We start from the raw sequence: 18,114 nt of genomic DNA, 5'->3' as shown, positions 1-18,114 counted from the left end.
CCACTCGTGACCGGACACCAACTGGATGTAACTCCATTCACCCCCACTCTCTGGGCACGGCCATCCAGCCAGTGTTCTGCCCAGCGAAGAGTACACCTGTCCAGGCCATGAGCAGCCAGTTTCTCCAGGAGAACGCTGTGGGAAACGGTGTCAAAAGCTTTGCAAAAATCCAGGTAGATAACATCCACAGCTTTTCCCTCATCCACTAAGTGGGTCACCTTATTATAGAAGGAGATGAGGTTTGTCAGGCATGACCTGCCTTTCACAAACCCATGCTGACTGGGCCTGATCACCCTGTTCTCCTGCATGTGCCATGTAATGGCGCTGAGGATGATCTGCTCCATGACCTTCCCAGGTACCGAGGTCAGACTGACAGACCTGTAGTTCCCTGGATCCTCCTTCCGGCCCTTCTTGTGGATGGGTGTCACATTTGCCAACCTCCAGTCAGCTGGGACCTCCCTGGTTATCCAGGACTGCTCATAAACGATGCAAAGTGGCCTGGTGAGCACTTCCGCCAGCTCCCTCAGTACCCTTGGGTGGGTCCCATCTGGCCCCATAGATTTGTGCACCTCCAGGTGCTGAAGCAGGTTCCTCACCATTTCCCTTTGGATTACAGGGGCTTCATTCTGCTCCCCATCCCTGTCTTCTAGCTTAGGGTCTGGGTACTCAGGGAACAACTGGTCCTACTGCTGAGGACTGAGGCAAAGACGCCATTAAGTACCGCAGCCTTTTCCTCATCCTTGAACTATGTTACTGGCCCAACTACTAGAGGACAGAGATTATCCTTAGTCCTCTTTTTATTGCCAATATATTTATAGAAACTTTTTTTGTTGTCCTTGACAACAGAAGCCAGGTTTAGTTCTAGCTGAGCTTTGGCCCTCCTGATTTTTTCCCTACATAGCCTCACTACCTCTTTGTAGTCCTCTTGAGTGGCCTGCCCTTCCTTCCAAAGGCCATAAATCCTCTTTTTTCCCTAAGCTGCAACCCTAGCTCCCTGTTCAGCCAGGCCGGTCTTTTTCCCCGACGGCTTGTCTTCCGGCACACGGGGACAGCCTGCTCCTGCGCCTTTGAGACTTCCTTCTTGAAAAACATCCAGGCTTCCTGGGCTCCTTTGCCCTGGAGGACTGCCTCCCAGGGGACTTTGTCAACCAGGCTCCTGAAAAGCCCAAAGTCCACCCTCCGGAAGTCCAAGGTAGCAGTTCCGCTGACCCCCCTCCTTGCTTCTCCCAGAATTGAAAACTCTATCATTTCACGATCGCTGTTCCCAAGACAGCCTCCAACCGTCACATCCCCCACAAGACCTTCCCTGTTTACAAACACCAGATCCAGCAAGGCACCTTCCCTACTTGGCTCTCTCACCAGCTGTGTCAGGAAGTTATCCCCAGTACATTCCAGGAACCTTCTAGACTGTTCCCTCCCTGCTGTATTGTATTCCCAGCAGGTATCCGGCAAATTGAAGTCCCCCACGAGGACAAGAGCTCGCGATCTTGAGAACAAGAGCTCGCGATCTTGAGACTTCTCCCAGCCTTTTGTAGACTATTTCATCTGCCTCCTCATCCTGGTTGGGCGGTCTGTAACAGACTCCTACTACGCTATCTGCCTTGTTGGCCCTTCCCCTGATTCTTACCCATAAACACTCAACCCCACCATCTCCATCATTTACTTCAAAGCATTCATAACACTCCCTGACATACAGGGCCACCCCCCCGCCTCTCCCTGCTTGCCCATCCTTCCTGAAGAGCCTACAGCCATCCACGGCAGCACTATAGCTATGTGAGTCATCCCACCACGTTTCTGTGACGGCGACTACATCATAATTATCCTGCTGCACAATGGCTTCCAGCTCCGCCTGTTTGTTGCCCACGCTACGCGCATTAGTGTATAAGCACTTCAGCTGGGCTACTGGTCCTTTCTCCTTTTTACTGGAGGGAGCCAAAATTCTGCCACCCCCAGACTTATTCTTAAGGAGCCCGGTTACGCCCCCTACCTTTTCCAAATCTAGTGCCAGCATGCCGCTTTCAGGTTTTTTGCTAGCAAGCTCGGATCTATCCCCATCCCCCTTCGAATCTAGTTTAAAGCTCTGTCAATGAGCCCCGCCAACTCCTGCCCTAAAACCCTTTTCCCCCTCTGAGACAGGCTTTTGCCGTCCCTTGCCAGCAGGCCTGGTGTCTTGCAGAAAGAAGAAAAGGTAGGTTTTACAATTTCTAACTCATGATGTAATTTTGAATAATTACATTAGATTCTGGTTTTCCCGTTCGGAAACCGCTCTCTACCACCTCTGCCTAGAGAGCTTCCATCTTCTTGGGCAAGATCTGAGATCTGGGTTTAAAGTACTTCAGACCTGAATGCTTCAATAGCCACAGAAAACGCTGAGGTCTGATTCCAAACTAGCTTGGGGCTTCCGGATCCTTTGCAAGGGCGGCATTAAACCTCACAAGAGTAAGCACTACTGCCAATCAGACTCCACCTGTGCAGCCTTGAGTTGATGACAACACAACAGTCTAGAGCAGATAGCTACGAGGACTCTCTAACCAAGTCCTCTTCCATGTAGGTCTCTGGACTGACGTCTTCAAGACATCATCTAAAGCGATCAGTAAACACAATGGTCAATTGACACCAGACAACTGAACTTCTCTCCCAGTCAGGATCCTGAAGTATTGTGGAATTAATGGAGAGAAAAGGTAAAACCAGCAGGGTCAGGAGGCGTGACCTGAATGATACAAGGGCAGGGATGAAGTTCCTATTTGCTCCTGGGATAACTGGGACTGAGAAATACCAAGAGACGCGTAACACCTGATGGCGATGCTGGGCTAACTCAAGTTACTCCCAAAGCACCTACCCAACTTCTTTTTCCTCCCACTTTGCCACCACACTGCTGTGTCTTGTGGATGTAACAGTAATTCAGAACCAACTTTCATCTAGGATGAGGAGAGCATAAAGAAGTAATGTAAGGACTAAAGTAAAAAAAAAAAAAAAAAAAAAGAACAAACAAGAAAAAGGTCAGTCTACTACTGAAGACCAAAAAACTACAAAAACTTGCTAAATGTGGCAAAATAGGCTGTTTTTAGAGAACCCCTGCAATCTATCTAATCAAAACCTTCACCCCTCTCCATCCACCTATTAACCTCCAGCATGAGCCTCAGCCTGCGTCAGGATGAACTGGACATCCCTGAAGGAAAACAGGTCTAAAGGACACATTCCTTTTGTTGTCCATGGCTACAGGGCAGAGGGAAGCTGTGTCTGGCACCGTAAACCATACGACTTAGAGTACTTCCATCAGAAATAACACCTAATTTGGGCTCATCCACAATTTATTACAGTATAGCTATAGCAAAAGAAATTCTTCATCTAAGTTAATTTAAGAATCATTTCACTCTTTAAAAAAAAAGAAAGAAAAAAAAAAAGATAATTCCTTCATTACAATTTTCCCCAAAATTCACCTCCTTAGCACTATTTCTCCAAATTCATTAGGCATATAAAATTTTTAGCTGTTACGTGTTTAATAAAATTCATTACCAGGAAATTTCTGCATATGCAGTGTTTAAAATAATTCTATTCCTCAGGGCTTAAGCATAGAGATGTCGCTATGCCCGAGAACTGTTCCATGTTTAGTGAGTTACAACTATTTTGCCACAAGTAGGAAATGCATTTTGCTCACAAAAGCCAAAGGCACTGTCAAACCTGCAGCACTGCACGGAACAGGAGGGAAAAAAAAGTGCCTGCAAACTAACTGCCACTAGATAATGGTCCCATTTATCATTCTTAAATTCCATCTTTAATTAAAAATGGGATATTCTCTTACATAAATAAAAAATTGCAGATGTTCTCAAATTACTTGCCTTCCATTTTTTTTTTAATTCTTCCATGTATAAAACACAGTATTATATGCATTCAAAAATTCCTTCATGTTATTACATAATACTTAATGCCATGAAGATTTTTCCACATCCCAAATAGACACACGTCTTCATTATACGCAGAATATGTTATGTTAAAAAAAATACTATCACTCTTAAAGAAAACAGAAGTTAACAAAACTCATAGTAGGAATACCACTTAACTGCAAGAAAAAATAAAGTTGAAATAAATTTTCTATTGTTTTACTCATAATAATTTACACCTTTTCTAAAAAATATTTGATAGATCAGTAGTTTAAACAATTTAAGGAGTTACATCAGGTAAAATAGGTGGAAGAGAAACATTAGGCCTGCTCTAGATACACCTTTCCTCACAGGAATTATTAGAAACAACACCGTAAACAGGTATAAATTCTTCCAATAATTCTTCTGCAACAAAAAAATCACGGATTTGCTTTTGGTGTTGATGTCCATTGCTCTTTCCTTCGTTCTTTCTTCAAGCTGCCATTAGACAGAAATAAAAGCTCCAGCATGCAACAAGTAAAATGGAAATTAAGAGAGCTAAAACGAAAAATGATGAACAAGTAGGCAAGGTTATAAACATAAACAATAAAAAAAAATGCACTTCTGAAATGGAAAGCATTTTTTAAAATGACTGTGTCCACTGGACCATCAGAGTATATGTGCAGGAGGGAGGGAGGGAAAGACAGGGACAAAGGACAGAGGCAAGAAAGGGAAAATACCATCCAAGGGAATAAGTAGATTGCAAAAACCTTCATTAGAGAATGATAGGCAAAAAAACCCCACTGCCTTTAGATTGCTTTGTATTTGTCAAAGATATTCAAATGACTGGACGCAATTTACATAGAGTCTCAGTATTATTTTTTTTTAAGGGAGGGTAAATTAATCATCATAAGGCTTCCAAGCATACCAATAACAGGTATCATTCCCAAGGTACTTGTAAGGAGTAGTATAAGCGGGAAGAGGAGAGAATAAATGGATCAAACTGGTGTGGGGGAATCAGACATCCATCTTAAATTAAACACATTCCATCGCACCATAATTTGGCATATAGATTGTAATCAAACTCCAGCCTAGGTATATGTTGTATGTTTAGGGAAGAAATGACATCATAGTCCACAATATCAAGTATTTTACGGGTCACTTTAGATGAGCATTTCAGTTTGATAGCGAAGAGCATTTCTGAAGCAACACCCAAAACCACCCTCACCCAGCATGCCCCAGCTCACACCAGAGTGGGCTCCAAGATTATGATCTGGATTCCTTCGGATGAAATGAAGCCAGGAGGTGATGCTCCTGGAGGCCATTTAATGGACACTATGTCCTTTAGAACAAGGCTACACCTGGTCTGAAGTAAAACTCCCTGCAATAACGTGCTGTGTGGACATTGGACCCGGAGGACCACTTCACTTAGCACCTCTCCATGACCCCATCAAGCCACACTACTTATTAACAGCATCGCCTGCCAACGTGGTGGTCACATGCACATTGGAGATCTGTATACGGCTGTAATCCCAGAGGAATCAAGGAGATAAAACCAGAGAACACCCTCAGACACATTTTCTAGAATGACTATGGACCATCCCAGTGTCCTCAAAATCCACAGAGAAACTCACAGATGTCCACAAGAGATGCTAAAAGCCCACACCTGCTGTGAAAAAGCATCTGGGACACCTCCCACCAGCCCAGTTGCTCCAAGACCCTGGCTTGAACACCTCCAGAGATGGGGCAGCCACAGCTTCTCTGGGCAACCTGGGTCAGTGCCTCACCACCCTCAGAGTGAAGAATTTCTTCCTAATATCTCATCTCAATCTCCCCTCTTCCAGTTCGAAGCCATTCCCCCTCGTCCTATCACTACAAATACAGCTTGAACTTCCAGGCTGCTCCACCCAAGCACGTCAGATAAAGTCCCCAGCCGGTGATGACAGCAGTTGTAGACGACAGAGACAAAGGGAGCAGTTCTGGCAGGAGTGGACGTGGAAGCAGCCGAGGAGGGCACTGAGCCCTTGGGTCCGGGCGCCCGCGCTGAAGTAGGGAATGAGAGGTAACGAGGTGATCAGGTAACCGAATTCCTGCTCTGGTGCAGACTGGCAACTGAGATGTCCTCGGCAACCTTAACCAAGACTTTCAAACGGGAATGTATTTGGGTCAGGTTAATGCTTGTCAAAAAAAAAAAAAAAAAAAGCGCATTAATGTAGGTTTTCTCCCCAAACTGTTTGGCTAAAACCAGTTTGCATAACAAAATTTCTTTGTATTTCACAAAATGCAGCCAAGCTATGAGGACTTATTAAGAAAGCTAGTTAGTTCTAACACTGGAATATGAAGCTATAAATTCAAATCATGTGCAAACCAAGTATCTGATAAAATTTTTATTATTTACTTCTTAGGTAAAAAAAAAAAAAAATTGACTAGGAAAAGGCAGCCGAGAAAAAAAAAAAAAAAAAAAAATCAAGATTTTATTCTTTATTAGGTGCAAACCAAAAGCTTTGTTTCTTTCCCTTTGGAAGATCAAATTAGTGTTATGGACCAGAATGACAATGAATTGTAGGAAGTATCATGTTCTTTATAATATAGTGCTGTATATGTTTGTTATTTGAAAATAGAAATGTAATCCATAACTGATCTAGAAATAAAATATGTACACAGCGACCATTTAAAAGGACAGATAAAATACTCATTAAAATCCTAAGTGTAGAAATACTGACTCATAATGCACAATTTCATTACATTTTACTGCCAGCAATGTAAATATCAATTCTCCAGGTGATTCATAAAACGCATTTTAGCAAGAAAAATAAGGTTTTACCCGACACTCGAGAACGTAAAGGAAAAGACATGCTGGGGTTTGAAAAACCAGACCGTTCTTCCCTTGTCTCATCAGAGTATTTTTTCTGGAATTTCAGCAAATCTTTTACACATGGAACGCACAGCTGCCACTTCGCACCAGCGTTTCCTATGGATCACCCAACGGTCCCCACAGCGTCCTCCCCGGTCCCGCACCTCTCCGAGCATCGCATCCATCGCTCCCATCTTATTTCTGCCAAATTTCACATCTTATACATACTCCCACTGACTTCCAAAGGATTTAAATTCATCTAAAACCTCCTTTAACCCAAATTGTGATATTGCCTAATAATGGGACTGTATTTAAAAAAATAAACCAATTAAAAAAAAAAAAAAAAAAAGGCACGTTGGACAAATTACACAACTGAAGTTTTTGGAGGGAAGAGCGCGTGTGGGGGTTTACACACACACACACAAAAAAAAAAAAAAAAAAAACGTAAAGAAAACCTGTCACTTTTCAAATGAATAGCTACCATCTGCCAGCATTTTATCTGAGGCAAAGTTGATTAATGCAAAGTGAATGTTTAAGATCACATTGCTGTCTGCCTGAATAAATTTCAGGTAGTTTACTTAGGCAATTATTTGTCCTGTTTCTTAAAAGAGGGTTTTTTTTTTTGTTGTGCTATTGGATTCCTTCTCCCCAAATTTTTACGCAGCCAGACCTGAGAATAAAAGCATTTCCTCTCAAATTGCCGTACTGTACGAGGACTTTGAGGGCCAGAACATCGTTGCTGGCCCCGCTGCGCGGCGGCAGCAAGGGAATTAATCTGCCCGACACAGGGGATCCCACCTCCTTCGCCGCCTTCATGAAAACTTTCAGGCCGCGTCCCTCCGTCAGACTGAAAAGTAAATTTCAGCAGCTGAACCGTGAGCAGAGAAACCACAGCAGTGCTGTGGCACTCAGTAGGAAATGATTTTGCCCTTAGACTTTACCTAATTTTTTACTGGACTACCTAATTTTTTTACTAGATTAATTTTTTTTACTGGATTACTTATTTTTTCACCTTTACTTACAGTATATTCCCAATTAAAAAAAAATAATTACAGAGTTTAAACATTTTTCTTAACTTTATCAAAGCATTGCTTTATATTAGTGTTCTGATAAAAATCACTCTCAAATACATTCGATTCTACGCTCTTCCTTAGAAGTTTACTTTGAACGATAACACATTCAGCAGAAGTTTTCAGAGCAGATTTCGGGCGGTATTACCCTAAATCACACAAACCCCCAGTTTTTAGGCGTACGTTCCCACGTTCCGCGCTCCCAGCGTTATCAGATGGCCTCCGAGTTCTCCCTCGCCGGAGAGAATTTCACACCCGTTATTCAGGCTGGGACGCCCTCTATTATCCGGGGCTACAGAAGTGGAGGGCATCATCTGCGCTAAGCGGTGGAGCTTCATGCCGTTCCATATGGACGTATATTCTCGTTGCTTCCACTTTAAGCTGGCTGGAGCCCAGCCAGCTCTGGTCAGAAGTCACCAAGTTGTTTTAGCTCAGTACACGGGTGCCTGGGTCTCGTATCTCAGTGGGGTTTCTTGGTTTTAGGCTCAAAGCGGCGCTAGGATGGCCATCTGGCCCCCCGGCGCAAAGTCAGCTCCCAACCCAGCTCGTGCAAAGCGTGGGCAGGACCAACGTGGACGCGTTTGCACCAGCCCGTGTGAACTACACTTGGTGAACCCAACCCATTTGTTTAAAACAACCCCAAAAAAAAACAAAAAAAAAAAACAAACACGCAAGCAAGTTTAGTACTAATAAAATTAAAGAAGTGATGACCTTTTACTCAGCTAGGGAGGGTGAAAGGGGAGCGCGGGACTAAAGCAGTGTCTCCTGTACCCTCCTTTCAGTGGGCTTTTCCCTTTTAAATGAAGGATTTCTGTGTTTGGACATGTCTACAGCAAGGTAAGATCGTCGTTATTTGTATCCATCGGGGAGGCTATAGAAATCAGTTACACCCACGTGGTAATTTTAACCAAAGATGAGACCTGAACGCCGTCTTTAGGGGATATAGTGGCTATCACATTTAGTCACCTCGTTTCTTCCTGCCTTTCTATCAACTGATCAAAGTACGAAGGACAACTCACCAAGTTATTCTTTAGGAGCACTTTCCACTGCATCTGCCATAAAACTGTGGTTAAAACACGCACACGCACACTTCTTCACCGTACACTGAGCAACAAAGAAATGGTTTCAAACTTAGGAGAGTTCTGAGCCAAAAATTGTTCGGCAATTCCAAGAAGGCGAGCCACGTCCCGCCTTCAAACGTAATGAAGTTGAGCAATAAGACCAAAAGGCACACTCTTAGTAGTCGATACCATAAATGAGATTCAAGTTTTGTTCACCTACATAGAGAAGCAAACACCACAAAATGTGCCAAATAAAAATAGCATCAGGTAAACATTGTGGTTTTGTTTTTTTTATTTTTTTTAATTTGCAGGTACGTGTTTATCTTTTATTTAACTAACGTACTACTCACACATCCAATTTATTTATTTATTACCTGAATGTTAATAGGGCCAAATCCTGGGAAGGCCTCTAATGCAGGGAAAATCATTCCATTGCCTACAAACTTTATATAAATCTGCGCTTAAAGTACTTGCCATATAGACGTAAGAAGACAGAGACGTTCCCAGCACACACGGGCACCCATGCATTCAGCTCTAATGAAATGGCTGAGATTTGCCCTGCCTTGCTTCAATTCACATCTTCAAACATCTTCCCCAGGACATATTACTCGCAGGTATTTTGTTTTTTTTTTTTAAAAAGAAAATATCTAGGAAACGGCTTACGAATGCTCACACACGCAAGCTGTGCTATGCTTTCAGTGGGACTGAATTGCCCGCTCGAATAAGAATGTACAGGTTCACCATTTTGAAGAGGACTTTTAGGCGACACCAGTCCATCAGTTAGTAAAGAATTCACTCCATAATAACGCATTTTCTCCTTATAGGACAGAATGAAAGCATCAGATCTGAAGCAATCCTAAATCTAGTAGTCTTAACAGGTTATTAAAAAAAAAAAAAAAAACCACCCACATTTACATTATATATTTGGAGAATACATATATATTTTGGAATATATATATATTTGGAACATATTATACATTGCTGAACACCACCACCAGCCCTTTTTTTTTTTTTTTAGAGTTCTACTAATTGAAAACAATAATTTGTTTCCTCCTTTGTAAAATGTAACAAGCATAGAGTTTTGTCTTTAAAATATAGTTGTCAAATATCAAGGGGTATATATATGCTAACATTTACCCTAGGGGTATTTCAGGGCTAGAGTCTGTTACAAATAAAATCTTTATTCATATGAACAGCTACCTGGGGGGCAATACTGAATGCTACACGTAATATTTTTATATATATATATATATATATATATTTAAAATAATCTAGCAGTGCTATTAAAGCAAACTGGAAGCTACACTGCATTTAGTCTCTCTGTTTTGCAGATCTAAGTCTTACACTACCAACTTTTGGGGTTTTGAATTACTTCTTGTAGAGGATAGTCCCTAAAATATGAAATGCTTTCATCTAGTGTGTCGCATCAACTGTTTTATTATTTGAAATTTAAAAGATTGTTCATGGTATTAAAATAATAGAACTACAGAAAAAAAAAAGAAAAGCAGCCTTTTTTCTTTTTCATTAAATTCTGCAACTGTATTTTCAAATTTGCGAACTTCCCTTGAATTAAGAAGAAATAAAAAGCCTAAAAATATTGGGTTTTGTTACGCGCTTTGCAGAATTACTGAATAGTCACTCTGTGCTATGGAAAAGAACTTCAGACAAGATCAGACATTTATCAAAGAATTTAAGCTGTCTGAAGCAAGTTGGGAGACAAAGCAGACAACGCGGCAGCTCTGCAGACTGCCAGCAGCCTGAGGAGGTCACGGCTCTCTGCTGGACCTTCCTAATTTACGGAATGAAGATGATAATATTCCATCAACCGCTTACAAAACTCTGTAATTGTTGGAAAACTTGTCTAGAATAAGCAGACAGTAATTCTGCCCTCTTCCAGTACGTTTCAAATGCTGTGATTTGGAAGTTCCCACCACGAGGATGAAACTCCTTGTACTAATGCAACACCCAAACAGTCACCTTCTTCCCAATTAAGGAAAAATCACGTCAGTCTCTGTAGAGCAATTAAGCTCTTAAAAATGCTCAGTCCTGTGGCTGCTGTACATCGATATATTAGACCATTTCACGTTTACTAGCCAAGTATGCCACCTTTAAACACTCTCCTTATGGCCTTCCAAGCTGGAGGGACTCGCCGCGTGCCTGATCTTCCCCATTCATCAGGGCTTCTGTCCTCCTTTAAGGAGATGAATGAAGACGTGAGCTGGTTTAACGACGTACTGCACAATGAAGCCACGAGTACGGAAAAGCAGCGTTTTTCTAGAGAAGCACAGGACAGCATCAGGCAACTAACATAAATCTATGCAGCGTTGCAAAGAAAATACTAAGTGTCTGATACCTTCCGTAATAGCTACATGTGTTCCCCTTGAAGGGTGAGGACGTCTTCTCCCTAGGACAATTCTGGGTAGACCTCCTCGTTCTTGCACAGGAACATCATTTTATTGCACACCAACATATAGGGTCACAAAAGTAATGGTAGATGCACTGCTCGTTACCAATTCAGCTTGAATTCTTGCTCAAGGGAATACACGGCTGTTCTCCGATAAAAGTATTTGCAAGTTCATCACATAAACTCTCTGGTCACTGCAGAGCATCTGAATTTAACATCTACGATTCCGTCCCGTGCACTCAGCTTCAAAAGCATTTTTTAAGACTGTTCCTTAACTCGCTCAACATCACTTGAAAACTAACAAACCTGCTCCCTTCCCATAATCAGCTGGTCTGTGTAACAGTACAGGTCTTTTAAAATGCATATACACGACTGCTGTATAGATGCACAGCAATATCAGACTTATTAGCAGCACTATTATTTCTCACGCATACCCACACCTTGAAATAAAGTACAGTCTGAAATGAAAAATTCAGTAATGCAGCTCCGTTACCAAAAGTGTTTGCACTCGAAATATTTGTGACCTCTCTGTATTATTAAATGCCCAAACAGAAACCAGGTGTTTACAAAATGTCACATTTACGGAAATCACTTGTAAAAGAAAATTTTTATTCTACAAATAGTGTCAATATTATAAATAACGCAAATTTGGTATTTCCCACAACCTCACAAGAAGGATGAAATATTTAAACGTGTTATTCCAAACACACACTCCTGCCAGTTTGCAATGAGAATTTTGTCTTAAACTACTACCTGGGAAGCAGACCTTTAGTTGTTACTAGCAAGCTAGAAACAGAAGAATCAATGTTAATTTTAATCAACGTTTTTTCTAACAGGAGAGAGTAGTCAGCCTTATTAGGTTGCAGTCTGATGCACTTACACTTTCAATTTAATAAAATACTTGAAACATTCAATTACAGAACAAACATTAAAAAATGCGCAAGGAAAGTAGAAGGTACCTCTAATCAGTTTTCCTCTCACCAGTCACATCAGCCCTTGTTCCTAAAATTTTATCCTTCCTGCCAGGATAAAGTACATACTCTTTTTTAAACATCGCATCTTTGTGAACTTTGACTAATTGATTCTGTCTGATCAAACCCTAACAGCAACAGCAAAGAAGCAGCTTCCCTCTCTTTAAGATGCTCTATTGGTTAGATCAGATTTATTTGCTGTCAGTAAAGGTTATATTTGCACATAAGTCTATGACAGATTGCAAGTTTATTAACTTCAAGTGAGTTTTCAAGCTGCTGGGTTGAGGGGGTTTTTTGTTGGGTTGTTGGGTTTTTTTGCGGGGTTTTGGCTTTTTTTTTTTTTTTTTTGGTTGTTGTCATTCCCTCCCCCTTCCTCCAAGATGCGGGTTACTTGACAAATTGGAGTTAAGTTATCTTAGGTCAATGTAACTGTAAGTTAAACTAATGAAGTGTATGTCTATGAGTGATGTCTGATTAGTTTAATACAGTTAGTGCTGGACAGCTTGGGCTGCTGACCTTGAAGGAACACAGATAACATTGTGATGCGTTGGAGGATGTGGTTGCGATACAAGACAAATTTACATAACAGTTTGTCATATACACTCCTCCAAAACAAAATCGTTGCAAAAGGAAAGCAATAGGAAACCAACGCTAAGTGCCTCGCACAAGACAAACCGGGGAAAATTAATTATAACATTTGGCTTGGGACAGTAGCTTATTTTAAAAGCAAGCCAGAAGCACAGAAAAGGTGTACGTTTATATAGTATGCATTCCAAAAAGGGATTAGACGTTGTGTCGGGTAACACTGTTCAAACGCAGCCTTCTGTAGCACAAGATCTAATCTCAAAAACTCACATTCCTTCCCCAGCCAACTATGCCTACTTTGCTCCTAGTAACAAACACCAGATCCAGTTCTGAACTGGATGCGGTTAACTGGATGCGGATCCCGTCAACTAGTCAGCGCATCCTTTAGGTGTGCTCAGAGCCCTGCTGAAGTTCACTCCGTGGCTGAAAAGCAGCTGCTCGTGCTAAAACATCCCCGCGCGTGAACGGGCTCTCTCCAGGAAGGCGCAAAGTCAAGCGAGCACTCATTCCCCACCCCAGCCGCGATGCTCTGCGGAGCACGCACCGCCCCACGCCGTACGTCACCGCTCCGTGCAATCACCGTACCACATCTCAACCCATCAGGTAGAGCAAGCAACATCGCCGGGTTTCGAGACAGCTTGGTTCTGGAGTGACTGATTCTCACAACACGATAGCCATCTGTTGACCTAACTAGTCTGGGTTTATCAGCCCAGGTTCTAGCTGATAGAAATTTGCCGCTTACATAAATGCATAATTGACATCCACAGTTGCTGACACATTACAGAACCGGGCCGTCATTAAGATAAAACCGCTCCCTTAATCCTCCGGGTCAGCCTGAGTAGTACACTCCGATAAATCAGACTTGCTACTAGACACAGCGGAGGGCAAGTGAAGAAGCTTGCAGTGTTCACATCTCCGCCATCTTTCAACCTAAACCGTGAAGCACAGTTTAAACCTTGCGGTATTACCAAATTCACTTGATAGCTTTAAAATGAGATGTACGGCTACACAAACAGGTATCCACATACTTGCACTCTTAGAGACTCTCAAGGACTAGCGATGCAGGACAAAATAGTCTAGGAAACTCAAAAACATGGCAGGAATTCCCCAGTCACACCCCAAGAAGTCAGTGCAAGAAGAAAAACTTGTATTGTCCATTTGCTTGCACGTGTACACTTGCACGCACATAACCAAAGATTCAGCTCAAGAGACCGGGCTGAAGGCCTCTCTTCAATTAAAACTATTCAGATCCTGGGTTACCTGTAATTAGTACTTGTTGGCACTGTTTGCATGAAATAAAGGGCAGCAGTCCGTGCTTTCCAGTGCCACTTCTTGGCAGGGAGCGTACAGAGGACACAGTCTTCTTGCAGCTCTTCCTGGAGAACATCCATTAGCTCTTTGTGGGAACCACCATAAAAGGCTTCAATGAGAAGAACACTCATTTCCCAAGTACTTCCGGAACGTCTGGCTTCTGAAAACGACAACAGAGAAATGTTTTACTTTAGAAATACCCCTCGGTTTATTTTACTTAAGGAAAGGGTGTTGGAAAAAGCAGAAACATAGTGCAAGGCCTCACAGTGTTTTCATTTCTCCCGTGAAATTAATCCTTTATATTATAATAATGAGTTTACTTGAGAAAAGGTTACTTAGCAATTATGATGACAAAATTATCACACCTAGTAGTTTCAACCATTAAAAGATATCGTTTATAAATTTTAAATGAATCAAAATGTGCGGGATTTAAAAAAAATACTGTTTTGAATTTATTGTTTTGCTTTCAATCAGATATTCAAAAGCAGCTTTAGTTTACACACTCAGTCCTAAATACATACATACAATTCTTCCATAGGTTAAGATGTAGTTTTTTCACTTTTACACAGGTTCCCCTCTTTTCCTGGTGGTAGATAAAACTAAAGAACACGTCAAACACACTTTAGTTGCTAATAACTTGGGTAATAACGGTTGCTAATAATTTGGGTAAGTGACTTAAAGCCAGAGAGCAGCCTGGGGAGACGCAGCCTGAGCATCCCCCCGGGACTCTCTCCTGCATCCCTGGGAGCCGCGACCGCCACCCGAGCGACGCGCTCGGACCCTACAGGAGATGTAAACCCGTTTTGGTTCCCCCCCCGAGTCCTCCAAAGTGGCTGGAAGAGAACAGTACCGCAGGCTTAAGGAAGCTCTGAGCTGAGAAGCCACAGAGCTGCTCACAAACAGGATGCAAAAGGCGCTGCCCAGAGTGAAGGGAAAGACGAAAACCCTGTGACTATTGCTCATCTCTTTCATGAGTCACAGCCTGGGGGTACTGAAAAAGCTGCTCCTGAGATGCTTCGAGCAAAACCATCACACGCAAAAGTTGAAAACAGAAAAAAAACTGAAAGGTGTTCACCATCCATGACCGCCTCCCTGATGGTTTCCTTCTCAACGTACCCTAACGAGGGAGGACTCGCCGTTAGGGCCTACCTGCTCGGCCTGCACGTTCGATGCTGTATATTGCACGACTGTACATCCACTTCCTGAGCTCTAATTTCTAGTGGTTTCAGACTGTAATCCTTATCTTCTCAAAGCCTCTGGTGACAAGAAGTGAGAATTCACCAGAGAACGACACACTCTCCAGAAAATCTCAAGCATCGCCTCAACTTTGAAATTTAGTTAAATTCAAGTTGGGGTTAAAAAATAATTATGTATTCTGTAATCACCGGGTAGAAAACAAACAAACCAAAAAGAAGGCCTTCGAAGTGCATTGCAGCTATCAAAAGATCACCTAGCCAGCAACAAAAATCTAAACGCTGAATAAATTTAAGTGGGAGACAAAATATAAGAGAGCTTTGAGTCACCGGCCCACCATGGTGCGAGCTGAATCCCCAGCGTACATCTCCTGGGACGTTACAGATCTATCAACAAGAGAAAAAGTATTCCGTGCTCCAATTTTCTTGCTGTAATCCAGCCCGGATGAAGGTTATAATTTGCTCTATTATTCACTCCCTCATACTGTTTCAAATAAAATATTTTTTTGGACAAATATATTCATTTCAAAAGAAAAATGATGGGCTGCTGGAAGCAGAAACTTCACTCCCATTTTGGAACTTGCTTCTTTTCAGGTAGCAAAGCAGATTCTGATCTCTTTTCCACTGACCTAATTTCAAAAAAAAAAAAAAAAAAAAATCACACTTTTGAGATCACTGACGTTTTCTGAATTTACAATGATGTAACCGAAATCATGCTCTGTACTCCAAAGCCCTTTTGGAGCCTGCAGGGTAATAACTGCTATAAAAACACAAGCTGTGTTTTAGAATCTGCACTATTCACCTAAAGAACAATTTGTAATTAATCATGCTACGCTTGTCATCAGATGTCGCCGAAAATTTAACTCAAAGGGAAGCGTTTTGCAAATTCAGCCCCCAAAAAAAACAGGGTACGTGAAAAGTTGGTAAATGCCACTGAGTCAGTCACTCAGGGAGAATGAGTTGCAGTTAATTTACAAATCATTAGCGGTATCAGTAATCAAGTAATCCGTTCATGAAATATCTGATCAAATTGCACTTCATCAGGCTCGTTCCGAAACCGGTTTTATCGCGGGGTTTAGCTGAATCGACAATGTGCTTTCTGGTTTTATTTTGCCACAGTTTTCACCGTGCGTCCCTTACGGGGACAGAGAATGACTGTACGTGCCGATGGTGAGAGACTTTTTCAGTTCTCGGGTTCCCTTCTTGCTTAAAGCCCCTGACATTTAGGTCCTCCTGCCTTTATCCTACCTTCAGACCTATTAATAAAAACGCGCTGTGCAAATATTACGCAAATATTGCCGTTTAATGAACTCCCTTTGGCTATTTACATGGGGAAACGGGGTTGAAATTGTGGCTGCATCGTGGGTTGGGCAGTGGGTTCCCGCTGCCCGACTCTTCCCAATCCCACTGGCAGACCCCACGGCAGCAGCACGCCTGGTGAAAACCGGCAGTGACACGTTTTGCAGAAGACGATCTGAAGCTCAAAAAGCTTGCTTTGCAAAACTCCCCCAAAATTTAGGTGCTGCTTACTGAAATTCTCACTAGCGCTCGTAGGACTCGTGTCGCATGATCTGTATACGTTACCAGCAATATACATCAAACTCAGTTTAGGAAAAATGTTACATAAAGAGCAGTATATGGCACGTTTTGTTTTGTTTTGTTTTGTTTTTTTACAAGATGCTACTTAAATATGAAACTACTAAAGAATAATGGCAGCACAATATATGTCAGGGACTGACTAAACCAAAGCAATGAAAAAATAAATCTTCTGGTTTAAAAAGATACACTGATAATGCAAAGGAAATTGTATTATACATAACCAATAATTTCTTGTATTTAAAAAGGCACAGAGGAGGTAGGACACAGTCATTTACCTCATATTTCACCCACATGACTTCCAGTTTTGCTCACATACAAAAATAACATCTATTATTTTTGCTTTATTTCCCTTGACCGAGCCAAGTTAAGGTAAATATGTACCATACACTCCTCAGAGGTCTCCAAAAGACACGGCTGATAAATGGCCTGAGAACGCTCACCATATCTGATGGAATGCAATCCGCAATTAAATATAAATCACTCCAGGTATTCTTTTCCCCCATTTCAAAGAAAACAACAAATATTAGAAAAACAGAACTGCTTCCCCTTTCTCATTACAGTGTTTCCTCTCCGGAGCCAGCAATCCTCGGTGCTCCTCCACCAGCTCAGCCCCATCCGCGGGGCTCCAGCACCCTTTGCTTAGAAAATCTGTCACTCTGCCTGTACCAAACATAGCAGCACGTTCTCCAGGATATACGTTAATAAGAAACTATCTGAAATATGAAAATCCTCCCGAGTGGTGACAGTGTCAAAAATGACGCGACTAATACAGAGGTGTATTAAAGTGCTGAGAAATTTAGGTAGGTAATTAGGTGCTGTCTCAAAGACGGCTGCTCACGGGGACATTCATCCGGGACTTCGGTCATTCGCTTCAGCTCTCCCGCACGGTGAGCACGTTGCGGAAAAATGGCAAGCGATGGAGTCCCTAAATGGGCCGCTGCTGTTTGACCCAATAATTTTCCTTTACAAGAAATTCTGAGTACTGCACAGAGTAACAAATACATGTTCACTTTAATGGCACGGAAGAATTAACTGTTCAGCTAGCCACAGAAAGCATTGCTTCTTTTTAAACTCTAGGTGAACAGCAACTAAAGTATCTCTGTTAACCAAGCTAGGTAGAGAAAACTCATCATCCTCCATGATTTATTAAAGCACATACTTCCACTCTGTCTTATAAACAGAAGTGTCGTTTCACAAACATCAGCA

The 18,114-nt window shown here is 42.0% G+C and overlaps 1 protein-coding gene across 1 annotated transcript in view; it reads right to left on the bottom strand.

The window, feature by feature from the left end:
* The window catches only part of GTDC1 (glycosyltransferase like domain containing 1), a 159,138-nt gene that overhangs the window by 119,753 nt on the left and 21,271 nt on the right, over positions 1–18,114 (bottom strand). The window contains exon 2 of the mRNA XM_082484560.1: positions 14,066–14,276. Coding sequence (XP_082340686.1) covers positions 14,066–14,247 — 182 coding nt within the window. The 5' untranslated portion in view covers positions 14,248–14,276. The remainder of the gene's footprint in view (positions 1–14,065; positions 14,277–18,114) is intronic.

Source organism: Vanellus vanellus (genome assembly GCF_965231255.1).
Source record: "Vanellus vanellus genome assembly, chromosome: 5".
In the NCBI taxonomy this organism is placed as follows: Eukaryota; Metazoa; Chordata; class Aves; order Charadriiformes; family Charadriidae; genus Vanellus; species Vanellus vanellus.
Note: the sequence above shows the minus strand (reverse complement) of the source record. Positions and strands in the feature narration are given on the sequence as shown.